General features: G+C 50.7%; 1 protein-coding gene across 3 annotated transcripts; it reads right to left on the bottom strand.

Annotated features, from left to right (window-relative positions):
- Nucleotides 1-771: 771 nt before the first annotated feature.
- VIL1 (villin 1) lies at nt 772-26,865 on the bottom strand. 3 transcript variants are annotated; one of them, XM_039844758.1, is made up of 22 exons: nt 26,672-26,865; nt 23,557-24,038; nt 21,972-22,054; nt 17,888-17,972; nt 17,494-17,568; nt 16,904-17,100; nt 15,448-15,556; nt 15,176-15,286; nt 13,287-13,489; nt 13,109-13,187; nt 12,823-12,921; nt 11,950-12,103; nt 11,325-11,425; nt 11,099-11,236; nt 10,331-10,489; nt 9,119-9,298; nt 8,418-8,563; nt 7,568-7,712; nt 6,952-7,140; nt 5,322-5,390; nt 4,172-4,312; nt 772-994 (listed from the first exon to the last, which is right to left on the bottom strand). In XM_039844758.1, the coding sequence occupies exons 4-22, from the start codon at nt 17,960-17,962 to the stop codon at nt 881-883; spliced, it is 2,484 nt and encodes an 827-aa protein (XP_039700692.1). In that variant the 5' UTR covers nt 17,963-17,972; nt 21,972-22,054; nt 23,557-24,038; nt 26,672-26,865; the 3' UTR covers nt 772-880. The 3 variants fall into 3 exon arrangements, with proteins under 3 accessions (XP_039700692.1, XP_039700693.1, XP_039700694.1); XM_039844759.1 differs by lacking the exon at nt 21,972-22,054; XM_039844760.1 differs by lacking the exons at nt 21,972-22,054; nt 23,557-24,038; nt 26,672-26,865 and adding an exon at nt 21,169-21,961.
- Nucleotides 26,866-27,007: the final 142 nt, after the last annotated feature.

The following is a 27,007-nucleotide window of genomic DNA, read 5'->3' as shown; positions in this document are numbered from 1 at the left end:
TCTTATTTCTGAAAAGACATATTCTTGCAGACACCTAACAACCAGTTGTTGAGGTTGGAAATCACCTTCACTGGCTTGACCTGGACTTCATGCAGCACTATTAAACCTTAAAGGAAATGGAATGGCAAAGCAACATAGGCCCACGGTCAGCACCAAGTTCCCATTTTCATCTGAGGAACCCATAAAGCTTTGCAGAGGTTGCGGATACCAGTCTGTAAACCCAGCCTTGGCCTTAGCTGTCCTTGCTCTTCCTTTGCCTTATTAAAAGTACCAAAAGGGGTGAAATAGCATTTGCATTAAATACTTGCCTTTAGGCCTCAAGCCTAGACCCAGTGTATCCCCTCTCACTGGAGACTGGCAAGTAAGGATTGTGAAACCTAGTAGGCCCATCTCCTAGGCCATTTGACTCTTTCAAAGAAGGGATCTCCTTTAACTTATCGCCTGAGGGAGGCAGTGAGGAAAGTGTATGTGAAAGGGAAAGCCATTGCTCTGGGAAAAGTGTAAAACCAGAACACTTCAAGTCCACCTGCCTTTGATAAAAGCCCAGGGAAGGCTCCTCAGAACTAATGTTCCGTGGAGTGTGAGGCTGCCCTTCTCAGAAGGGAAAGCTCTAGAACAGAATGGTTTAAAAATGATGTCACACTCCAGGATAGAAAAAACGCAACCACCTTGAGAGCTGACATTGGGACTACAGGCTCCTGATGGAGGCATCATCTTTCTGGAGGAATAGGTAAGTTATTAAACACAAATACCCTTGCCATTGACTGCTGCTCACAGGTACAAGTGTAAACCTTTAATTCGTACAGGATTAATACCAGCAATAAAAACAAAACTGTGAGCAGGGTAGCGACTGCTTCACAACCACAGCCACTCTTGCTTCTCAAAATAGTCCTTTTGCTTTCTTGAGGCTTTGTTGCTTCCATCGAGGCAAGGTGGAGAAGTCGGCTGGCGTCATCCCCAAGACCTTGGTGAAATCCTCAACTGACAGGTGCTCCTAGAGGAGGAGAGAGACCAGAAGGCAAAGATCACATTCTTTCCCAGAGGTTACTCTGATGAGTCATGTAGGAGTGGCATAAAAATCAGATGAAGGGCAAAAACAGGCAATGTCAAGGAGAGCTGGGAAAGTGATGGGGAGGAGGTGGGTGGCATTGAGTCCAAGAGATAAGATCCCTGAATTGGGAACATAATAAAAAGGACGGTGACAACATGAGGTAGACTGAACATCTTTTCTTTTTGACCAGGGTCAAATTCACACTAGCCTTGAAATAAGAATTAGAACATTTACTTAGCTTGGTTAAGAAGTTGCTTCTCTTTCCAGATTTTAGTTTTCCTCTCAATAAAATAGAAATTTCTTAAAGCTCAATTTTTGCTGCTTTGTAATGCTTTTATGGGGACAAAAATACTATAACATATGAAAAGACATTGGAAAACAATGTATCAAACAGTGTACCTACAGCTAGAAGTCACCTTTCTAGGCCTTGGGTATCTTAAGCCATAAGTTGAGGGGATTGCCTGAAATGTCTTTTGCTCCCAGCTAACATGACGTAGTGATACTGATAAAAGCAAGCTAAATGCACTGAAGGCACACTCACCCCAAATTAAAGCTGCTAAAAGCAGCATCCCTCAGTCTTCATCTCTGCTCCCCAGGCAGCAGGAGAGGATGGGGTAGGGTGAAAGCTGTGGGTTTCTTTTCAATCATAGATTGCTCTGCAACAGGGAGTTACTCTGGAGAACACTTTACTGACTCTCGCAGAGACCCCTGAACTGAACAGCAACTTTGTAAACACCCGCAGATGAATTTCAAGCTCAGGTGGGTCTGATGCCCCAGTTCTCTGACCTGTCATTAGCTTTGCCTCCAACCCCTGGGCGTTCCCTCAAGGCTCTTGGGAGCCCTTCCTACTCCCCCAGGCAGGGCAGTGGAATGCCTTGTTTTGGAAGAAGAGATTAAACGAGTGGTTTAGGCATCCGTGGCTAGGGACGAGCTGCCTACCCCAAGTCTAGCATTCCCCTTTGCTGCCAAGTCCCTCACGACTGTGGCTGCAGCGTCCTCGGTCTGCAATTGGGTGGTTTCACGTTCCCTCTCTGGCTCAACCAGGCTGGCTCCACAGCTTGGTCAAGATGTCTGGACTTTGACCCTGGGGCTAGATAGCAGGGACTGCCCATCCCAGTGGACTTGTATCTTTCCGCTGGTCCTGTTCTTAAACCCTGCAGTCCTGCCAGCTGATTATAAGCCTCACCCTTGCCCACATCCGTCTCTGTGGCTTACTCATTGATGCTCAAACATTTCAATGACCCTCTTGCTACTGCCTGCAGCCAGACCCACCACCCTACTGTTCATGTCACTGGCTCCCCATTTGAGTCTGGAGCAGCCAGAGAGGTCTGAAGACCTCTCCTACCCTCCCTATTTGGCATCGAACCCGCAGCTCTCCCACAAGAATGTATGCTATTCCCACAATAAAAAATCAGCAACAGACAACTGAGTTTTAAGGAAGGATCTAAGACTTCTTCAACTGCTTCTGCCATGATGGGGTTGTGTTGGTTCTGTTTGTTCCATTCAAAATGAGCAGTCCTTTTAGCCTCCTGTCAATCACCTGGTTCAGTAACACTGGCTGCCCTTCCCTTAAGAAATACTTTATGCCACATGATACAATGGTAACAGTGGGACTCAGAAGACCTGGTTCTTGCTCTGTCTTTGCTACTAACTAGTTATATCACATTAGGCAAGTCACTTCCCCTCTCTGGACCTGAGTTTTCTCAGGAGTAGAGCAGGTAGTGATGATAACAGCTTATATTCACAGATTACTTTCTATGTACCAAGGGCTGGGCAAATATTTGTAATGTTATTATGACTAATATACTGGGATCATCCTAATATTACAGTGAAAACAGATGGGCGGATCTGGGGTAGAATGCATGAAAGTTGTCTCCAAGGCAAAGGGCAAAATGCAAATGCTCTGGGAATAATATACTTACACATATATCGGGCCTGAACCCCTAAAAGACTTAGATGTTCTTGGAGAAATCAGGTATCTCCTGTAGATTCCTTAATTCTTTTGTAAGACTTACTTCTTTATGGTTTATTATACACAGAGTAAATTTTCTCTCCTCTCTGTACCCCATCAAGCTAGATTTGCAGTCTATTTTGAATCTTCATGAAGTGGGAATGAATATTAGAAATGTGTTTTTAACAAGCTCTTCTTGCCAAAATCTCCCCGCACAGGAAGATCCACAAAGGCTGAAGCTGCAGCTACCTGATGGGTCTGCCCTGGTGCTGCTCTGAATGGTGTGCCCACCGAGCATATGCCTCAACCTGAACGTCTCCCAGATGCATCAAACCACATGACTTCCTGTAAACTCATGATCACCCTCTCTAAGCTCAGTCTGACCTTGTGTTTTTTATCTCAGAGAACACAACTTTCCCCTCTCTCCCATACCCTTTATCAGGTACTCACCAAGTGCCACTGATTTTACCTTATATTTCTATAAGCCATCCCCCTCCCTTCCACCTCCCCTCCACCACCTATGCTAAGCTCCCATCTACCTGTCAGCCTGACTTACAGCGGCTGCTTTTGCCACTGTTCACTTGATTCTTCACTGAGCAGCTATAGTGATCTTTTAAAAGTGTAAAGCTGACTGCCACCCTCCTACTTCGACCATGATGGCTCCCTTCCACTTTGAGGATAGACACCATCATCCCTAACGTGGCACAAAAGGGCACTGATCAGTTCGGCCCCCTTTCCCCTGGCCAGCCGCCCCGACCCAGCTTGCACATGTTGGTGCCACTCACATTTTGCCCCACCCAGTCCTTATTCCCTGCCTCTGGGCTACATGTATGCTGCTCCCTTCTCCAGGAAGAACCCACTCTGCCTGAATAATTCCTGTTCACCTTTCAGAAGGAAATTTCTGACTAAACCAGGTTCTTTTTTGTAATATTCTTCATGGCATCTATACTTCACCTTTGTGACACCTACTTATCTTCACTAAAATTAAAGCACAGTGTAAAAAAAATCGGTCTCCTTTGATCTCTCTCCACACTGAGATATAACTTCACACGAAGGCAGAGACCAGGCCTGTTTTGTGCACCAGGTCATCCCCAGCACCTAGCCATCTGCAGGACACAATCTGGGGGTCAAGCCGTAGCTCTTCCTCCTGCTCCTTGAGTCCGACCTACCTCCTTCCTGCTGGGGTCCACGCCCTGAGGGAGCTCCTCCACTGGCATGTTCACCAGCTGCTCCAGGGGGAAGACGGGCAGAGGCCCAGAATTGAGGTTGCTGTTAGCGTTAAACACATCCTGTTTAGGGCTTGTGATCTCCTAGGGAAGAAAAGGAAAGCACTGTTACTTCAGCTGGTTGGCAGCCACCTCCCAGGCTGCCTTGCTCTCTGAAGCGAATGAACATTGATTCTAGGGCACCTCCGTCAAGAAGCCTTCCATGGCCCCCACCGGCCCACGTACACGTACACACACTCGTAAGAACACGACACATTGGACTGGACCCACGAGCTAAAGCTTAGTGGTCTGTGTGAACACCAAAGCCAGTTGGTGCAAGATGACTATTTTGTTCTATGACTGTTTTGTTATATGACTTATGAACTTTTTGATGGCTTCTCTCATATGTTCAAGGTCTCCCTTGGACAATTATGATCTTCTTTCTCTTATCTGTTGTGAAACTGTCATCTGTATAGACAATTAGCCTTGTCATATCTATACTTTCCTGCCTAAACCATCAGTCTGCCAAGAGTGGTTTATAAGTGCCTGTGGGTGGGGCCAGGGAGCCATATGTGTTATCTGACGATTACCCTGCTGTGCTTGAGAATTGTTCCCATGTTCTGGACACATTTCTGCTGAGTCTACTTGGCCTTGTTTTCTTTGCAAGCCTGTGAACCTCTTAGAAGAAAGGTTTTGCTTTCATATTTCCATATCCCAGGCCTACGGTCTACACACATTTCTGTAACTGCATCAAATTCCCTGGATGCTTTATGAAAAACGTGTGTATTCCTGTGTCTCATCCCAATTCTATAAAGCAGAATCCTTGGGAGTGGGACCTTTGAATCTGCAGTTTAATAAGCGTCCCCCACCCCCAGATCCTCATCGCCCAGACTCTTATGCATGATCAAATTTGGGGACCATTGCACTAGAGAATGGAGAGGGCGAAACAGCTAGAGTCATTGAAGTAAAACAAGAACTTGCATGAGAAGAGGGAGGAAATGGTGGCAAGGAAAGCACAGGACACTGGCATCTTCTCTGGAGCTTTCTCAGTTCCGACAGGTCCGATCATGGTCAGGGAGCCACCACAGGGCCCCGCCACCTGCCCCATACTCACGGCAGTGATCTGGCCCCAGTCCTGAGAATTTCCGAGCTCCGCCTTCAGGTCTTCATAGGATTTAGCGTTCTGCATTATAAAGCAAGTAATAAATTAGACCTGGTTCTCAGCATGGAAGACAAAAAAAAATGTTTCCTTTAAGAGTTGAAAGAAGGCTGCCCAGGACCTGGGGGTGAGAGGTGGAAGAGGGAGCTAGGCAAAAGGTGGAGGAGGGTCTCTGAAAAAAGAGATGGGTTGGTGACGATGAGCACTGAAGGGGCTGACAGGTCAGAAGAGGCCAGGACAGGCAGTTATCTGGCCCCACTCAGCCCAACACAGGGACAGAGAGGAGTATGATCTTTTCCTACCCTCAGAGGCCCGTGTAAGCAGCTGCTCGCACACTTGAGAACCCTGACTACATTGTGTAGGTGCTGGGGCACTCAGAAGGTCTTGGAGATCTGGGGGACTCCTCTCAGCCTGGAGGGAACCCTGCCGTGAGGAGTGAAGGGAGTAGAAGGGACCATGGCTCCATGAGGCGCCCCGTCACCATATCCCCAGGGACTGGCACCAAGCATGGCACATCATGAGCTTCAGTTATGCTGAGTGGATGGATGGATGGATGGATGGATGGATGGATGGATGGATGGATGGATAAAGTGAGTTTGAGGGAGAAGCCAGCAGAGACTTGAGGTGAGGAAAGGCTGCCAGAGTTGTTGACTCGGGACACTGATGATACGAATTTAAGAAGTTCTGGCATCTGGATTTTGCATCTGGACCTTGAGGTCTGTTGAATCCATCTGCAAGATTAAACTCAGCCCATCAGCCACTGGATTTTTTTAAAACATATTTGAGAAAATTAATCTAAGCTCTCTGTTTCCATGACCACATCTGTTGTGCCAATTTAGCACACCCAAAGCCGCCAGGCCAGCACTCGTCTAAGCTTAGCCTCCCTCCTCGCCTCTAGAAACCATCACTGGACTTCTACCTTGAGGACCTGCTTTCTTCTTCTATCTGGGGTCAGTTTAAAGAAATCCTGTGGAAGTCTGATTCACTGTCTCTCAGGTGAGGACCACACGAGTAACTCATTTTGCTTAGAATTTAGTGCCAAGAAGACATCTGTCTGTCCTTTAGAAGTGGCATGTCTCCTTTCATCCAGCATGAAGAGTCCATCAGCGCGGTCCTGTAGAAGTTTCTGTGACAATGGAAATGTCCTCTTTCTGTGGAGTCTAATATAGTAGCCACTAACCACATGTGACTACTGAGCACTTACTTAAATTGTGGCTAGAGAGAAATTGAACCTTTTTTTGGTTTAATTTTAATTAATTTTAATTTAAGTAGTCGGTAGTCAGTATAGCTCTTATCAATAATGCCCAACAACTTCCAGCTAAATCTAGTGCATAGGCAAGGTGTGTAATTAGCCTGAGTGTCATAGCCTTTCCTCCCTCTCTCTCACCAGGGGGCTTCATGGTCTAGCGGCAGCCTTACTTTTTATTCTAAGGCAGCTCTAACCCTTTCACAAATATATCACATGTTATCTACCACAAACAGAAAAGCCTGGGAGTCCACCCTGCCCTTGAGGTGTAACATCAAGAAGCCAGCCAGAGAAGGATACGCTGGGCTGTAAGGACCAGGGTGAGCTGGGGCCACTCACACTCCACTTGAAGGGATCCCAGGCCAGGAACCAGCCCGTGAAGGTCGGGGGCTCATGTCCTTGCTTCACCACAATGATGGGAGTCTCGGGGTCCCGGCCGCTGGGATGGGTCTTGAGGTATTCCTGCACGGTGGTGGCTGCGGCTTTCTTCTCGTCTTCATTGGCATACTTCCCGATCCAGAAGAAGACCTGTGGAGAACCCAGAACTCGGTCAGTGCTCCCTGTCCTCCTGGACCGTAAGGCTCAGCCTCAGTTCACCCAGGCTTAGATGTCTGACAGTGGAGCCTGACCTTGGACAGGGGGCCCACCTTGCCTTGACTTTGCCTCTGGGAAATGAGGAGGTTGGACAGATGCTCTATATTTGGCTGCTCTGCAAATATGTGATTCTCAGCCTCTCTGGAGTCAAAGCCCCTTGAAAACACTGCCCTGCCACGTGAAATAAATCGAACTTTGGGAGAAGATCATCGCACACAGCAGTTCCTTCCTTCCTGCCTTCCTTCTTACACCATTCTTGTTCATAATACTGCTCCCAGGGAGAACAAATATGAGAACCAAGAAAACGTCAAACCTTTCCTATCCCTAACGCCACCATTTCTTGGCCAGGCCTCGGCCCTACCTGGTCCCAGACATCTAGCAGGAACACATCATCTTCTTCCAAGTCATCCTGATTGAAGTCAGTGATTTCTGTGGCCAGGAAGCGCCCAGTCTGGTTGGAACATTCAAAGAGCCGGGGGGCGATGACCATGTTTTCCTCCTGCAGTCTGCAGGACGGACAGAAGATCGTGTTGGCAGGAGGAAGGTGTGGGGAGAGGAGAATCAAGGACACAGAACTCTGAGGGACTCCGACATGGAAAGCCCACCTCAAAGGCAAATGCTCTTTCTTCTGATCACACGAAAGCTCCCCCTTCCTCCCAAGAGTCCAAGAGTGTTCTCCGGGAGAAATTCCCACTGCTTCTCCAGTCGAGCATTCCAGTGGCTCTTCTCTAGTCCCTAGGCAGTTCTAACACCTGCCCTCTAAACCTCCCGCTGCTGCTGCTGCTTTTTGCTTTTTGACCTGGGGGGGGGGGGGGGGGGAGGCTCGGATCTTCTTGAGAAAAACCGTTTGAAAGAGGGTTTATGTCCAGGTCCTGTGTCATCAGCCTTAAGAGCCAGGGCTGGGTGGACTCTGACATCTTCTTCCCCAAAGGCAAACCTATAGTCCTGCCCCTCTCTTTGAGCTACCTCCTATGGCCGTGAATTCCCCATCAGGCCCCGGGCAGATCGTGGTGAGCAGCGCAGACACAGCCCCTGTGCCCAGGAGGGCCTGGGGGCGTGGACTGCTCCTTACTCATCTTGTGGCCCCGGGGACCTGGCACACAGGGTCCTCAATCCTTGCCTGTTTCAGGCTCTGAGCCATGAGCATGGAGGTTCTGGAAGGCTCTCCAGCCTCGGAAGGTGAGCTGGAGGCAGAGAGGCCCCATAGTTACCTCCTGGTGCTGGCGTAGGGGGCCTTCCCACCCAGGGCTATCCAGAACTGGGCTGGCTCCTGCCCTTCCACTACCACTTGCTTCTCCGTCCGAGAGATTGTGTCAGCAACCATCTTGGCCATCTGCCGCTCGTCCCCGCTACAGCCCTGGGAAAAGGAAGGGAGTCTTATATGCGGGGGGGAGACCACCTCTAGTGCCATGCTGACCCCCACCCTTCCGCCACAGTCACTGGCCCAGAGGTCCTGGGTCTGAGAGAGCTTTCCTGGATCAGGATACCAGACACATGGCTGATGCAGTGACAGTTGTCCCATCCTCCCCTCTGTCCTTGACACTCCAAAGAACGGCAGAGGAGACAAGAGAGTCTGCACTCTCCTTACAAGGCAGGAGGACTACAAGAGGCTGAGGGTCTTCATTACAGAGATAGATGGGGAGGCAGCGACAGACAGGCACAAGGACAGTGAAAGAGAGCCTGAGATATAAAGACAGACCAACAGCGGGACAGACAGGAGAGGCCGGAGACAAACGGAATGAGGGAGACTGACTCAGACACAGAGGCGGAGAATCTGAGGATGGCCAGACCCAGAGTTGTGGAGGAGGGGATAGGGCCAGAGTCAGCTGGGGAACAAGGAAGCAGGGCCTGTTCAGCCAGAGGCTCCTGCCCTGTCCTCGATCTGCTCTGAGGCCAGGGGACCTGCACATACCTTCCCATACCACAGGTAGCAGCAGGACTGAGTCTTGAGGATGAAGACGTCATTGGAGTTGAGGGAGGTGGCCTGGGCTGGGACCTCGAAAGCCTTGGTGTTGTTGGTGCTGGTCCCCCGCACCTGGAACAGCCGTGTGGGGGGCACAGGCTCCATGTCGTTGGCCCGGGAGGTGCCTCCCTGCAGGGTATGAGGAGAAAGCGGGAAAAACTTAATGAAGATGAGGGGAGATTCGAGGGGCACTGACAACCAGAGAGGAAGAGGTTGGGGCAGGGTCAGCCTGCTCTTCCAGGTCTGCTGATACATCACCATCGGATGAATCTTTCCCAAACATTGCTTTGGTCAGGGCACTCCCCCGCTCAAAAACCTTCAGTGGTTCCCGCTGCTTATAGATTAGAACCCAGCTCTGCAGGGGAGCCTTTGAAGGCCCCATGTGACACAGGTGCAAACTGCCTTTCCAGACTTATTCTGCTCTCTCCAATCCTTCCAGTTTATCTTGGCCAGTTTATCTTCTTACTGTTCCCCATGGATCTCTCCCTCTGGGCCTTTGTCCTTGCTGTGTCCCCTGCATTGTATGCCTTCATAATACCTCTGCTGAGCTCTTCAACCAACCCCAATGTCAAGACCTTCTCCAAACCCCCTTTCCACCGTGAACACTATGCCCATTCCCAGGTTACTGTATTCACGCTCTCCTTTGAACTCAACTTATATTACTTGCATTTAACAACACGGTGCTTTGAGCTGTTAGTTTGTTGCTCTCCCAACAAGAAGGTAAACAGTATTAGCATTGCATTCTTCTTTCCCCTTAGTGCTTTGCCAGAAGCTTTGTATTTAGTAGGTGCTCAATAAACAGATTGTTGCTTAAATGAATTCGGGAGATGTCTACTTCATTATGTTGGAAGGCACCCATGCGGTTTGGACAAATCTCACCAAAATAACTTCCTTTTTCATGCAGAGGACCCGAAGAGTTGGGGAGTAAAGAAACAGCACTTGCACGTGCTAAGTGCTAATTACATGCACTTTTTAAAGTAGCGAATGCTTAGTTCTATTATGAGTCCCACATAGGCGATGGAGTCTCAAACAGTCCTCTCTCACAGAGGATGGGCTTCACCCGCAGCCCCGCCCCCACCTGACCTCCCCTCTCTCACCTGCTGCATACCCACCCCACCTCGGTGGCGGGTACTGCCGGGCACCTCAGTCCAGCAGCCATACCTGGTAGACCACCATGCGTCCCTTGAAGATGGACATGAGGTGAGGTGGCTCCTTGCCCATCGGGACCCGGATCTGGACCGGTTCATTATTGTACTTCTGGTCCAAGATGACAGCTTGATAGGCTGAGGCTGTGATTTCATCCTGGCTGGCCTGGCTACCCTGGGGATGAGCAGGGTGGAAGGGGTAGGATGGAGTCAGCCCCCAATTCTGGCCTCGTCTCTGGCCTCAGTGATGACTCCATCCCTAATTCTGATCTGGCCCAAACCCAACTGTCTTCCCCACCAAACCCCACCCCAGACACAGCCAAAACCCCACCTGAACTAGAACTCAGTTTGATCCCAGCCCCACACCAAATTCTTTCCCAGCCCCAGCCCAGCCCTGACCCACCTGCAACTCAACCTTGACCCCAACCTTGACTCCTCTCCTCCTTTCTTGGGGGAAATACCATGGCACCATTTATCCCCGCACCCGAGCATCTTTCTGCTCTCTAACATCTGGACACAGGAACCCAGGCAGAGCCGATGAAGGGAAAGTACAGGAGGCCATGGAAATGGGAAAGGAGACTCAGAAAACCAAAAGGGAAAAGGGTTGTGAATTCAGGTGCTCAGTGTCAGTGGGATCTCACAGCCAAAACAGTCCCCAGACGGAAGAGGAGTGAGCTCCCCATCACCAGAGGTAGTCAACTCAAGGGGATTGGCCACTTGGCAAGGGTATTGTGGAGCAGAAGCTGAGCTGAATGTGCTCTGGACAGGGTGGGCGGGGCCTGACCTGCCAGATGTAGAGCAGGTAGTGCGGCTTCTCGCCAATGAGGTAGGTGTAGAGCAGCAGGTAGCAGTCACCCCCGTAGAAGTGGCCCAGCCACTTGGAAGCCACAGGCACCAGCTCTAAGTCCTCAATGCGCCACACCTGGGGCCAGTATCAGGCTAGTGTGAGGTCCAGGAAAACCTCCACCAACCCCTCCCATCCATCCCAGGCTTCCCTTCCCTCACCATACCTGCACCTCCCCACTCCCATCATCTACCATCTTCTGCTGGGCAGCCACCTGAGGCTGGACATGCATGGATGTGGCATCAAACTTCACTTGCTCCACCTTGGCTGGAGTGAGGGGAAATCATGACACCAACGGTCACCAGCTGAGGTCCCCCAGGTTCTCACAAACAGCCCTGAATGGTAGCTATAATTCTTAGACTCATTTTACAGATATCGAAACTGAGGCCAGAGAGATTCAGTAGCTAACTCAAGGTCACACATGGCAGAGTTCTAATACAGAACCATCTCTCCCTGCCCCTGAGACTCATGCTTCACCAGGGCCCCCAGGGAAGCCGGGAGAGAGGCAACCCTTGTATATTCCCCCAGGTTCCTGGCACTGAGATTGCCCTCAGCCAATATTATCTGGTAAGACTGAGCTGTTTGGTTTCTGGGGAGACCCAACCCTATTTCAAATGAAAGGCAGGTCATTCTTAGCTCCCATTTGTGACGACTCGAGTTTATCCATGTCCCCTCATGTCCTCACCCCACCTGGGTAGCAGAGGCCAAGGTTAAAGTGCTCGTGGAAGAGGCTGGGGAGGTTGAGTGCCCACTCCTGTCTCCCAGCCCACCCTGCTTCACCCGGCCCTCACCCACGGAGCCCACAGAGTAGGTTTTGCCCAGGCCCGAGGTCTGGTTGGGCACTGTCCACTTCTGAAAGAGCTGCTGGAAGACGACGGACTCAGATCCATCATTCTGCACCTCTATCTGTGTGCTCGCGGGGTACTGCTTGGCTTTGATAAAGTTCTGGAAAGAGAAGGGGATGGCTGGGGCCATGTCCCACCCTTAGCCTCCACCCGCCAGAGCAAGCCAAAGCCTGGCTCTAACCCCAACCAGACCCAACCATAAGCCTATCCCTGGTCCCAAGCCAAAACCAGAACAAACTCCAGTCCCGAAGTTGACCCCCAAACCTAATCCTGCTCTTGCCCAAACCCTAAGGCCAAACCAGACCTTAAACTTGACACTGCCCCAAACCTACCTCTGACCCCCACCCCGAGGCCAAATCTGACTCCAAACTTGACCCCACCTCGATTCTAACCCATATCCTCAACTCCCATCTCCAACCTTGAACCCAGCCTCCAATCCAGTGCTGACCCCTAGCCAGTTAGGGTTATTGACTTCAGCCAAATAATGACCCCAAGTTCTGACTTGGCCCGGCTCCATGCTCACCCCAGCCCCTCTGTGAGAGAGCCGCCTCCATTTCTCCTTCCCTTCTTTGAACCCAGCTTGAGGTGGGAGTCCATATCCTGAGGAGGCCCCCCCAGGTGTCTGGTGGTTGGCTCCCTGGCATGCAGAGAACCCCCAAGATGGCTACCGAACCGACTTTGAGACCCCCCAGCTGGGTCGAGTCCAGAGCCTTCCCTGGCCTCTGCACCCCTGTCCGAGCCTGCTTCCCTTGCCCTGCTGGAGTCAGGTTCTCTCCCCTCTCCTCACAGTCCTCCTCCTCCCCCGACCCCCATGCCCACCTGTGCGTGGCTCATGGCTCCCTTCCTCTCCTGGGCACTGGCATTCTTGCCCTTCCACACGTAGATCTTCAGGCCCCCCTGGTCCAGGATGTAACAGTCCTAGAGGTGGAGAGAAAGACCCTGAGGGAGAGCCTGACGGTGTGGCGGAGCTGGGCCGGGGAGCTCCGGGCACAGAAGTCTTCCCTCCCACACTGGCCTGGGCCCCTGGTGCTGCTCCTGCTTGAGGGTATGTGAGCACAGTGCAGGGGGCTCAGAGCTGTGGCTGGGGGCCTCCAGACCCTCTCACCTCGTGACTGAGCATGTCCTGTGTGAGTGGCCGCGTGGCAATTTCTCTGACCACCAGCTTTCCCTCTGAATCAGACACGCTGCAGGACAAAGATATGGCATAGACCAGGAGGGGTCCCATGCCCCTCAGTCCCAGTGAAGTCCCCCAGCACCCAAGAGGGGCCCAGCCGGGTACTCACTGGTACAACTTGAGGGCGGCCTTGAGCGCAGGCTCCACCACGGTGTCAGGCACGGCTGCCTTCAGCTCCCTCCGCTTGCCCAGCACGTGGTTCATGACCTCCATCAGCTGTGGGGACGCCTTCTCATCCTCCCCATCCACGACAGCCACGTAGGTCCGCCCGCCCCGCTCCTGGTCTCGGATCTCCTTGGCCAGAGTCATGCTCTGCAGGGAGTCCCCGAGTGACCCATGAAGGCTGGCAAGGGACAGGGCGGCCTCCACCACCCCAAACCATGCCAGGAGATCCCAGCCCACCCTGCAGCAGTCCCGATGGGTGAGGCACCTCCCTGCTCCTCCTCTTTGAGGGGGACCAGGCTTTTAAGGTGCGTGTGAGGAAACCAGGTGAAAACCCACTGGGAAAGCAGGTTTCCTCCCTGGCAAGAGGGTGTTTCTGATGGACTTCGTGGGCTTTCGGTTTCAGCATTGTCTGAAATTTGTGATTTTACTTTGCAGTTTTGTTCAAAAGCTAAGCCCTGAAGGGTACAGTACTTAGCCTCTTTGTTCCGAAGCATGCCTGAACCCATGCAGATACACACATACACACACACACACACACACACACACACAGAGCCTCATGTGTGCTTACACACATATGCACAAGCACATACACACCCACACGTGTCCAGGCAGCCATCTCTCATGTCCTCACACAGACACACACCCCCCAGAATGAACAGTCCACATGTGCTCACACACACATAGATGCACATGCAGCACACTTGTCATGTGCTCACACACAGGTGCACACACCCTGGCTCACCCTCCTCTGCCCAACGTCTACTATTCTGTTACTGGCATTTGGGTCCCAGGCCCCCTCTCTCTCCGCTCCCTCCCAGGCGATCTCACCCAATCCCAGAGCTTTTATGCTCAGGCCCATATCTCTGTCTCCAGCCCAGCTCTCCACTCTCATCTTGTTTATCCAACGTGCATGATAGCGCCATTTTAAGATGTCCAAAACAGAACTCTAGATTTTCTCCCCAAATTTGTTGTTTCCTGATCTTTCCCATCTGAGGAACGGGGATCCATTCATCCCCATAATTGCTGAAGCACTACGCTCTGAGTTCTGCCTGGCCCCTGTCTCTTCACCCTTCATCCAACACACAAGGCCAGTGGATTCCACTTCCCGGTTCTCACGTGGTGAACAGAGAGCTCCCTGAGTCCTCTTAGCCCTTCTTCCCTCTTTCGTCACTCAGAAGTCAGAGTGACCTTCAATAGCCTCCCAGGCACTGAGAACAAATCCTAACCCTCTTACACGGCCTTCTGACCACGTAATATGCCCTATGAGACCTGCCCGCCTCCTCTCCACGCTCCCTGAAATCCACATCTCATGCTCTGGCATCTCCCTACCAGCCCGGCCATTTCTCTCCTGCTTTAAGGCCTTCTCCTTCCACCTCCACCCTGTCCCAGAAGCCTTCCCAGAACCCACAGAACTGCGCTCCCCATCCCTCGCTTATCAGTTATCCGCTTTATGTTTGTGCCCCCCACCCCCCGCCACCACTGGACAGCCAGCTGGAGGCCAGAGCCAGGGCAGGGCTCTGCCCACTTCATTCACTGCTGGATTTCCAATGCTTGGCACCAGGTGTGCCACACAACAGACTCATGAAATCTCAGTAGATTAGCCACAAATATGCCCACGCCAACTCCAATGTGCATACCTCTCCCCATACACATGGAGACTCAGACCCACCTGCCCCGGGCAGTCAGGGGAGAGAGGCCTTGGGGATATGACAGCTGGCTTGGGGTGGCATTAGTCTGGCAAGTCTGACTGTTGGGGAGAGCAGGTGCTGCTGTGCAGGAGCAGGTGGGGCAGGCTGGGACTTGGGGGAGGGGCGCTGCATGGGCAGAGTTTACCCTGAGTCTCTCCATGCGGTTACTTTCTGGCCCGTTCCACTGGATGATAAGCTTCCCGAGGTCCAGGAGGAAAACATCCCCACGGTTGAAGCTCCTCCAGGACATTTCCACCTGGAGAGCCATGGGGGAGGTGCAGACCCCACTCAGACCCCGTCCACCATCCATCATCTCTTCCCGCTCCTCCCCACCCCTCACCCCACCTGGGCCTCTGCCCTGCACCCAGACTGAGAAGGGACAGGAGGCCATGCCCTAGAGCCCTGTTCAATGCCCACCTCTCTGGCCACCACGTTCCTCTTTCCCTTGACGTGCAGGAGCCGCTGAACCTCACTGGAGTTGGTCTCCACGTGCTTCATGCCAGAAGCCACACCTCCTTTCTGGATCCTGAGAAACGAGGTGAGCCAAGCTGAGAGAATGAGCTGGGAGGTGTGACTGGACTCTGCCCTTCCAGATCCGGGGTACCTGGCTATCACTGGGGCCATCTGAGGGCTAGGGCTGGGACTAGCGTGAGGTCCATGAGGTACCTCAGGTGCAAACTTCAAGGAGATAGTCACTCGCAGAGCCATTCAAGTGCAAGGTCAGTCTATTGCCCACATTTGCATGACCCTGGCAGTGAGTGCCTCCTTAAAATTTGCACCCTAGACCCCTCACTCACCCAACCTTAGTCCCTCCGCTGCTGAGAGGCCCGCAAAGACAGCTTCATGGTAATGTGGTAATGTGGTAACGTGGAAGGAAAAGAGGTAAGATACCTTGCACTGAATTGCGTTCCCTCCCAAACTCATATGCTGAAGCTCTACCCCCCCAATGTGATAATATTGGAAGTGGGGCCTTTGGGAGGTAATAGATTTAGATGAGGTCAGGGGGGTGAAACCCCGCGATGGGATTAGTGCTCTCATAAGAAGAGATAGATACCAGAGAGCTTGCTTACTCTCTCCACCATGCGAAGACACAGTGAGAAAGTGGCTGTCTGCAAGCCAGCGAGAGAGCCCCTCGCCAGCAATCAAATAAGTTGGCACCTTGATCTCAGACTTCCCAACCTCCAGAATTATGAGAAAATTAATTTCTGTTGTTTAAGCCACACAGTCTATTCTTTATTTTTTGTATTTTCTGCATTTTTTTCTATGGCATTCCGAGCAGACTGGGACAGGAGAGGTGCCAGTGCAAATGGATGCTGCTCTAAGTATGGGAAGAATGGGAGGAAGACAAAGTGGGGGGGAGACGGGGGACTGTGGCTACCTGGAGAGCTCCCGGCCTATCCTACAGATCAGTAGCAACTTGGCTCCTAACTGTGTGTTTCCATGGGCATAGCCCAGAGGCTAGAACTTCACGCTTTTCAAGAAGAGCAAGAAATCTGGGGCTTTTAGTGTGAAAGGAGAAAGGAGCAGTCATTCGCCCAGTGGTCAGAGGGGAGACTTCCTGTGATGCCCTGGAGGGCCTCCTTCGGCACTCCAGGGCATCCAGATGGAATTGACTCACAAAAATTCACGGTACACAGAGTTATAGAATTTTAGAACAGCCTTTGGGGAGCCAACGACAACATTTAGAGGGATGAAAGAACAAGGCAGCCGCAGAAATGGGGGTGGGAGAGCAGAAAGATGAACACGAATGAGCCTCGTGGCCGCCCCGTACAAGCTCTGACTCCTTTCCCAGCTTCGGCTCTGCACTCTCAGTCTGGGCTGTCCCTCCCCTGCCCTGGTCCCACACCCCAGTCTACAGCACGCCCCTCCATACACAAGGCCCTGCTTGAAGTAGCCTCGGAAGGCCTCGCTCTCATTGCCCTGGACCTCACGGTGCTGGACGGCCCGGCCCTTCAGGAAGTCGTCCATCTGTGTGGTGTAGATGGCAGCTGCCCCTTGCTCATCCTGAGACGAGGCCTGGCCAATCCAGTAGTGGATGTCATAGGACAGGTTGCTGCCTGTCTTGTGGACCTAGGGAGAGGGATTTCCAATGTACCTGAGGCCCTGGGCTCCCATAGCCCTCTCCCACCTTCCTGCTTTGCATGGTCTCCCATGCACCTGGGGCCTGGGTCACAGATGAGCCCAGAGTGGTGGCCCCAGCTGCTCAGAAGGTGTCCCATGACTATAAATCCACCGAAGGTGGACTTAGCTGGGAGCTCAGTGACCCAAAGGCAGGGAGAGCCTCTTACATGTCTGATCCTACAGAGCTGCTACTGAGCTGGGCACCTGGGCACACACGGTAAGGACTGTCTTTGGGTGAAGCCAGTCCAGCTCTTCCCACTGCCCCAGACTCAAGTTTCCTCCCTGACACCACAGTGGGCTTTGTTCTTTGCTCAGCCCCCTCCCTGCCCACCCCTCACTCACAGCCAGGACTACGTAGCAGTCACCATCGTAGAAGCTGCCAAAGGTGCCAGGAGGAACAGGCACCATCTGCATAGCCTAGGGAGAGAAGGGGCATCAAAGGGGCTGCCCTGGACCACCCGCGACCTGCACTTCCACCCTTAACCACAGTGAGACTTGGAGAGGCGGAGAGCCCGGAAGAAGAGGGCGTGACAAAGCTGACAAGGAGAAGGAGAGTGAGGAGCGGGGTAGGTAAAGGAGCATGAGGAAGAGGCTGATGCCCGAGGAGAGGGGAAGAGTCTCTTGGGGACAGTAACCAGGGGCTCCCACGCCAGCAAGGCAGGATTGGAGGACAATAATCCCAGGCCTCGTTCTCCCCTCAGTCCTCCCCCACCCCCCATGCCCAGGCAGGCCTCACCTCGATCCTCCATATCTGCACCCCGGGGGTGGTGACGTTGAGAGAGCCTTTGACTTGGGCGCTCAGTTTGGTCATGGCGATGAGCCTAGGGGGGAAGTGGTTGGGAGCAAGGACTGAGGAGCTTGGGAGCACCCTGGGGTTCACGTACTGCTCTTCCAGTCCAGCCTTGAGAGCTCCCAACAGTGCCTGGAGGCCAGAATCCCCTGAGGGGAGGAGAGGGGGATTGGTTCCCCACCCTAGGCCCTGACGGGCCAAGGGCGGAGACCCAGCTGATCTTGCCACTTTCTTCCTCAAACACCCACCCTGACTCCCCCTCACCTTCTGGATAGAGCCTTCTCTCCTTAGCCTGTCACTCAAGGAGCTTCTTTAGCCCCTAACAATTTTTCTTTTTGAAAAGTTTTATCAAAGTATGCTTGCTAAAAAAAAAATCAGAGTTTTTTTGTTTTTTGGTTTTTTTTTTTAGGGAAAGCAAAAATAATAAGGGCTGAAAAGTGTATGCACCCGAAAGAATGGGAAAAGCATGTGTTCAAACAAACACTTGTACATGAAGTTCATAGCCACCTTATTCACAATAACCCAAAAGGTGGAAACAATCCAAATGTCCATCAACAGATGAATAGAAGAACAAAAGTTTGTATATTCACACAATAGAGTATTATTCGGCCATAAAAAGTACTGATACATGCTACGACGTGGATGAACCTTAAATATTATGCTTAGTGAAAGAAGGCAGATTCAAAAGGCCATGTATGACTCTATTTACATGAAATATTCAGAATAGGCAAATCCATAGAGATAGCATGGTTTTTAGGGGCTGAGGGGAGGAGGCAATGGGGAGTGACTGCTATTGGGTATGGAGTTTCCATTTGAGATGATAAAAAATATTCTGGATCTAGAGAGAGTGGTGATGGTTGTGCACTATGGTGAATGTGTTAACTGCCACTGAATTGTACACTTTAAAGTGGTTAAAATGGTAAATCTTATATGTATTTTTCCGCAATAAAATCTCGTGTGCAACAGTTTCCTCTTCCTTCCCAGCTACCCCCAAACACTCCTCAGTCACTGGTCTGGCGGCCCACAAGATGTAGCCCCCACAGGACTGGGGGCCAGGTTTTTTTGTTCAGTACTGAATCCTCAGCATCTAGCACAGTGCCGGCACTTTGCTGGGTGTGGCATCTAGCACAGTGCCGGCACTTTGCTGGGTTAATGAGAGATTATGGAATGTGTGTGTTGGGGGAGTGGGGTAGGGTTGGTGGGTGGATGGATGGATAGATGAATGGATGGATGAATGGATGGATGGATGGATGGATGGATGGATGGATGGATGGAAAACAGAGTGAACCCTCTCACTGTGAACCACCCTCCACCCACTGAGCTATAAGAAACCTACCTCCCCAAGCTTCTTTCATGGTATTTTTCAGGGCGTTTTCAGTTTTGACCTGCAACTGTGTTCTCCTCTCTAGCTGCTTATCAGAATCACCGGGGAGCTTTTAAACAATACTGATGCTCCAGTGAACAGGCCAATTCCCTAGGGATTCTGATTTAACTAGGCTAAGGTGGGGCCCAGGCATGGGTATCTTACTTTCTGACTTTTGAGAGGTGAGGCATGGGTCCTTTTAAGACTCCCCAGTGATTCTGATATGAGCCAGGGGAGAGAACCACTTGTCCCCACTTGTTCTCATCCCTGGCATCCTGTCTCTTCCCACCAGGCTGGAAGCCACCCCATTCCTCACCGATCCCACCACCCAGCCTGGCACCGAGTCGCCCTCCATGAGCGCTCCTTGAACATAATGAATGAAAGGTCATGTGGCCCTCACAGATAGCCTGGAATCTATCTAATCTCTCTCTGCACCTTGACTCTGAGTTGCCTCTTGGAACAATGACCTGGCTTTATACTGCTCATAAACTCCCTCTTCTGAGTCCCAAGGAGTGACCTCTCGCCCTGGCATTCTGGAGTTTGGGGGCATGATCTCCCTCCCCAGCATCTGATTAATTAGCGCCCTCTCCAGAAGAACAGGGCCACCTGCCAATCTCCAGCTCTGAGCTTGCAGGAGCCCCTGGTGCCTGAGTCCTGCCTGCTGTCCCTGCCAGGAGTGGCCTCCTCTGTGGGGCCAACACACAGGGACCACAGTGCCCTCAGGACTCCTGGTTCAGTAGAACCGATTTGGGTACAAAGAAAGAGAATGTTGGTTTAGTTTCAGTCACCACTTTGGTCGACATTTCCCTTTCTCTAAGACAGACTCTTTGACTCTCACAAGCTGTATGAACATGGACCCCATTTCTTCATCTATGAGGTGGAGGGGTCAACCAGATGATCTCTAAAGTCCCACCAGGGACATGCTCTGATTCTAAGAGTGAATAGCAGGAGGAATAGAGGAGCCATTGGAGGAGAGATTCGGGGTAACAGGGACTTGAAAAATTGGGTGCTCTGCCTCTCTAGAGAGAAATCAGGCTTGGGGACCGCCAGCAGCCTGAATAGAGAAGTGGGAGCCTCCTCACGGCCAGGGGTGGGCAAGGGGATTCTGGGAAGATTGGCTCCAAAAGCCCCCCATGCCTGCAGACTCTGCACCCACCAACCTGAGGACACCTGAGTAGGCTCCTGGGAAGCGGGTAGTCTGTGTGTCCCCAAGACTCTTGTCCAGACTTGGCTGTTGCCTCCCTTACCCCCCATTTCAGCTAAATGGGACCACAGTGGCTGGTGAGGCCAAGGGGACAGGTCCCGATAGAAGGGAGATGGGACAGACACCAGCCCTCTGCCTCTGCCTTCGCCCATTTAATTCCTGATGGCTGTTGTTCACACCCTAGGATCCGGGAGACAAGAGCCCTGAGGTCCCAGGAGTGTCAGGGGAATGGTGACATAAAGAAAGAAATCATTTCAGATGAAGAAGAAATGGGTAAAGAAATGGGGTGGGGTGAGGTCAAGATGACCAATTAGTCCCAGTTCGCCCGGGACTGTCCAGGTTTTAAGTCTGGAAGTCCCATGTCTCCAGGTTTTCCTCAGTCCAGGGCAACCTGGGATGGTTGACATCTGGAGTGGGGCGGGGGCTAGCGGCAGGTCTGAAAGAGCAGTTGTCTGGGGTGGAACCTGCACAATTCTTTCCTCAGAGGCCCAGGAAGCCACGCTGGGCGCTGCGCTCTTCCAGACTCTCCAGAGTGCCAAGCCTCTCCCTTGTGCCACATCAAGGTTCTCCAGGAGGCCCCAGGTTGCCAGAGAGAAACATGGGCCCCTATACCTCTCCCACCACCTACGGTCCTTGTGCGTCTCAGCAGGGTTGCCTTACCTGGTTGGAGGAGGCGGCTGCCACCTGGGAGATCTCAGGGAGTTGTGGCAAGCTGGCTGTAGGAGAGCGACCTTTGTCCCCCACCCCCCCTCGGCTAGGAACTGCCTTCACCATATAAGGGAAGATAGGGCCCTAGAGAGAGAAAGGGAATGGGTGAGGGGGTGGGGAGGCAGGTGCCCGCCAGGTCCCTGAGAGCCCAGAGCCCAGCGACAGCCTAGCAGCCAGAGCTGATGTGCCCCACCCTTGGCTGCCAAGAGAGCTTCCAGGAATGCAGTCCATTTCTGCCCAGGGCCCAGACCCTCACGGCAGGTGGACAGCACTGGCCAGTGAAGGCAGGGGCCCCTGGGTGCTTCTTCCTGCCAACCCGGAGGAGGCGGCTTAGGGGTCCTCCCTCCTTCCCTGGGAGAATGGCTCATGGGGCAAGGGCGCCCCAGACCCATGATGTAGGGCCAGGGGTTCACACTTGGGGCACCTCCAGGACCGATGGGACCCTGGCACCCCTGAAGGTCTCTTCTCCCGGGCATGACACTCGCTCAGAGGGACCTGAGTGTTCTTGCCCCACTTTCAAGGGCATTGGCTCCACCTGGAGTTTTTATGAGCTGCCATAAACCAGTGCCTTTGGACTCTGTCTGCCACTCTGCCTCAGCAGCGTTTCCTTTTCGGACCCCCGATCCTAGGGGACCCATCTCATTCGGCACAGGAAAGGAGCGCAACCCTCTCAAGCACGGAATTTGGCTTTGCCCACAAACTCAGCATCCTGGGCAGCTACCTTCCAACCTCCACCCCTGCAGAAATTCTCTCACCTCTGAACTCTGGTCCTCTGGCAGGTGAGATGAAGTGGGCTGGGCAAGGGCAGCCTCTCCTCCCGACCACACCTTCCTGAGTTCTATGTGTGCGCACAAGTGCGTGTGTGAGTAAACAAACTGCAGGAGATATTTTGCTTTTTAAAATAACACCCTTTTGTGAATAAAAAGTATATATTTATACTCAATTATACAAAAAAGCGAAAAAGAAAGAACTCAGCTATAATTCCACTGCAGAGATAATCTATAGATTATCTCTCAAATATTTCTTTCAAGTCATTGTCCAGTCAATATGTTGTGTGTGATTGCTATATGTACATAACATCGATTGATCTGCATATGTATACTTTTTTACTGGGATGTGTTATATGTTATTTTGTAACTTCATTTTAACTGTCCCATGGCAATCCATTAGATAGAGAGCATAGATTAGTAACCAATAGCTCATTTTTTGACTTCCAAATTATACCCAATTGTTAATACAAAGAATGCTGTGACAAATATTCTAATTGCTAAATCTTTGCCATTAGATGCGTTCTTTCTTTAGGATAAACTCCTAAAAGTGGGATTGCTGGGTCAAAGATGTGAATAGATAAATCACCTTCCAGAAAAGTCACATTAATTGATAGTCTCGTGTTCAGCACAGGAGGCCTGTTTTGCCACATTCTTCCCAGCCCTGGGCTCCAGCTTTTAAGAAAATCTCTGTCAGTTTAAATGTCAAAAAGAAAATCATCACTGTATTGATATATATATTTCTTTGATTACCAGTGGGATAGACCATTTTACATATATATTTATTGGCTCTGTCCTCTTTGTGAATTTTCAATTAATCTGTTGAGTTACGTGTTGAATGAATTAAGGTTGGCAACCTGCCTGTCATTTACGGGGTATTCTGTTTGTCTTTTAATTTAGCCTCAGGATTTTTTAGGACAACCTATGTTTTTAAAAATTGTTTCCAATTTCTTTATTATGATAAATGTCAAACATAGAAAAGTATAACATAGAAAAAGTACACTAGAATAATAATAAACACCCATGGACTCAAGAATTAAAATTTGTCATATGTATATATAGAAGTTACAGATATCATAATATTCGACCCAAAATATTTAGTGTATCACACATCTCCTAAGAATTAGAACACTGTCCTTCATAACTGTAATACGATTTTCTTCTGACAATAATACTAATTATTTCTAATATAATTTCTATTCAGCCCATGGTCAAATTTTCAGGGACTTTAACAGCTGTTTTAATTAATTCATAGTCAAATCAAGATCATGCATTTCCTTTGACTGTTACTTCTCTTTAGTATTTTTTTTTCACATTCTATATATGTATTTTCCTTATCCCACAGTGAAAATCTTGGTTTTCAACATTAACATGTTTACCTGTCATACAATAAACACAAAATAGTTTCAGAAACACAGCAACCAATAACACTATCAACAATAAACCTACTAAGTAAAGTTCTTTGCAATTCTTTTGATATTAAGATATAGCCTATTAAGCGTATATAGTCTTATCTTCAGTATTTTTTAAATCTAGAAGTCTTCCAGCTTTTTTTTCTATGACATTGACTTACCTGAGTCAAGGACAGTGGTCTTGTAGAACGTTCACACTGTGGATTTGTCTGTTTTTCTTTATTATTTAATTTGTTCCTCTTCCTCCTGTATTTCCCACAAACCGAAAGTACCTCTAAAGACTTGATAAGTTCTGGTTAAATGATTTTTTTGAAGAATACTTAAAAAGGCCAGTGCTTCTCAAACTTCAATATTGTAAGAATGATCTGGGAATCCTTTTAAAATGCAGAATCTGATTCGCTACGTCTGGGGTGGGGCCTGAGGTTCTGCATTACTAACAAGCTCTCAGGTGTGGCTGATGTGCTGGTCCATGGGCAAAGGTGATGCTGTGTACTTCACATTGCATCACATCGGGAGGTATATGATGTCAAGCTGCCCAGCACAGGTGATGCGAAGTTTGCTCCCTTGGTTACTGCGATATTCCCACTGTAAAGGCACATTCTCCCCATTGCAATTGGAAGTCATCCTGGGGCGTAGTTTGGCACTGGAAGTACAAAAGTTTTTGATTTTTTATTTGCCACTTTCTACTTGTTTTATAATATTCATTTTGTAATTGCTTTTTTAACGTCTGATTTTTCCCACATTGTCTTTTAGCTTGCTACTGCACCCTAGTGCCTGGTACAGAGTAGGCATGCAATGTTTGAAGGAAAGAAATGTAATTTATGATTTCTAGTTTGTTAGTATGTTTAAAGCTGTATTTTTAACTTTAAACTGATTTTTATTTTAAAAAATTAATAAATGTATCTGATAAAATAATTCAAAATACAAACAGATATACAGTAAAAATGTATATCTCATGTTAGATGACTGCCATCCAGTCCCCCAGCCCTGCTCCCTAAGATTAGCCACAATTCCCATTTCTTGTTACCCTACTGAAGTACACAAAAGTATATATGTATATTTGTGTCTATTTTTATATTTCTCTTTAGTGGGAAGACATCATCATTATTGTTATGAATCTTGCTTTGTTTCATTTACTGTTCTCTCTCAGAGATCATTCTATATCTATTCAGATAGTTCTACTCATGACTACATGGTATTCACCTGCATCTAAAGAGCAAGATTTATTTAACCAGTCCCTCGCTGATGGACACTTAGCTTATTTCTAGTTTTTAGCGATTACAAACAAGGATGCAATTAATACCCAGATATATACAAAGTTATATGTATGTACACTTTATCTGTAGCATAAATTTCTAACAGTGGAATTGTTGGATCAAAGAGTATCTGCATTTAAAAAATTTTTTTTTGATAGATATAAAATTACTCTCCAAGAGATTGCACCAGTTTACACTTCCACCAGCAGCATTGTTATCAGGTACCCGTTTCCTCTCGTGTGTGTGTGCGCGCATGTGTGTGTGTGCGCGCATGTGTGTGTGTGCGTGTGTGTGTGTAACAGGCAAATGGTTAATATCTGTCCCATACCAGGCTTGGTTAGAGGCATTTTCACAGCTGACATCTCGAAAGCCTTCCTCCCTCCTGCCTACTCATGTCCCGAGCCAGCCAGCCACAGCTTCCTGCCAAGTTTATCTCCTATCTCACATCCGTCCCTTCTTCCTTCTCTCTTCACTCTGCCTCTGCCCCAGTTCAAGTCTTCATCTTCCATCCTCCCTGGCTGTGGTCTCCCAATAATGTCCCCCATCCCAGATCCCTGGTTTAACTTCCAATGTGCAGCTTCCAGGTGTCCCTCCAAGGCACCCATTGCCTGCAAGAAAAAAAGGCCACTCTCTTGGTCTGCCTATAGGTCTGGATTATCCGGCCCTTCCTGCCTTCCGCAGGGTCATTACTCATGCTTCCCTTCTATGTACAATTCCAAAATTGTCATTTCCCACACGACTGCGGCTGGACCCTGGCACTTTTGTTTTCTTTCTGGTGCACCTCCTCACTCAGGCCACCTTCACTTGAATTGCTCCTCCTTCCCTAACTCTTAGGAGCTTAACTCCCTCAGGACGCATTTTCCAAACCTTCCATGGCCACTCCAGGCGTGGCTGTCTGTGCTTCCAGCCTTCCATGTTCTCTCTGGGGCTACATTTGCAGCGTTTAGGTTTTAGATAGACTGTTCAGGTGTCTTTCTCCACACTGGGGTGTGAGTTCCTTGAGAGCAGAGGCATTGCCTAGTCATGGTGTCTCCCCGGGCCTGGCACCATGCCTGGCACACAGGAAGCGCAGACACCTGTGGTTGACTTGAACTTTATGTGGGTGAAGGGTGTGTGGGGGTGGTGGGAAGAGGCTGACTGCAGTCTCATTCATAGCTGGGAGCCCTGGTGACTCCGTGACCTGTGTGATGCAAATCTGGGGGACCAGTGTTTGCATTGAGAACAGGAAATCCAGCAGGACCCCGAGGAAGAGGATAAAGGCAGAGGAAGACGGGTCACTCTCAGAGACTTGGGGGCAGAACAGCATCTGGGGCACCGGGAGGCAGGCATGAGGCTGGATTCACAAGGGGATGAGGGAGGGGTGGGAGGAGGGGACAGGGACCGATCTCTGAGAAGGGTCGATCTCCCTCCTCCCCTGTGTGTGTGGTGGAAGGGGGTGTGGAGTCGGGGGGACAGAAGCTGCCCACCTCCGGGAAGAGGAGTGAACGATCCTGGTGTTCATCTTTCCAGCCCCCGGGGTAGAGGAGGGGTCAGGCCGAGAGGGCCCCGCGCCGGGGAGTCCCGGCGTCCGCGAGGACAGAGAGGCCTCTAGTGGCCACCGTGGGAAGGAGGGCAGGGAGGGCCGGGGCGGGAGGGCACTTCCTGCCAGGGTCTGCCCAGTTTTGCAAAGGAAGTGCTGCCAGGGCCGGAGGGGCGGGGGCAGGAAGTGGGCGGGAGACTCATGCTAGGGCGCGGCCAGCCGAAGGCCGCGGAGAGGCGGACAAGGGAAGGGGGCGCGCAGGGGAACGGGACCGAGCGCCTGTCCCACCGAGTTTCTCCAGCGTCCCTGACGCCTCAGCCTGCCAGCTCTTCCCGCGACACCCCCGGAGGCCCACGTCAGCCACGTTCAAAGTTCTTACGTTGGAAGTTGAACTTCCCTTCCCAGTAACTCGTCCCGCTCCCCACCTCCACCCTCTGGGGCCTCACGAGCCCCTCCCCTCCACTCCGGGGGACAGACCACACCCCTCCCGTCTCCAAATACCTTCCAGGGGCCTCTCCTGGGGACGCCTTTCAGTTCAGCTTTAGAGCTACTCCTACGAGTCCTCCAAGCATTTAATCAATTCTGCAAAGGGCCGAGCTCCACTTTGCAGATCACATAACTGAGGCTGAGCGAGGTAGAAGAATTAAATAGTACTCAGATCCAAGTGGTGCGCTTAACCTTGCACTTTCGCACTTGAAGACGCAGGGGCCTGGGCAGCTCCTCCTCCACTAGCACTTCCCGCCCTCCAGAGTTTGCAGAAGTGGGGTGTGGCTTCATAGGAAACACAATCACTCCTCCCACTTCATCACCCCCCCCCCAATAACCACAGAGGCAGGA

Source organism: Pteropus medius, unplaced genomic scaffold, assembly GCF_902729225.1.
Source record: "Pteropus medius unplaced genomic scaffold, Ma_sr-lr_union100, whole genome shotgun sequence".
In the NCBI taxonomy this organism is placed as follows: domain Eukaryota; kingdom Metazoa; phylum Chordata; class Mammalia; order Chiroptera; family Pteropodidae; genus Pteropus; species Pteropus medius.
This window is presented reverse-complemented; position numbering and strand designations above follow the sequence as displayed.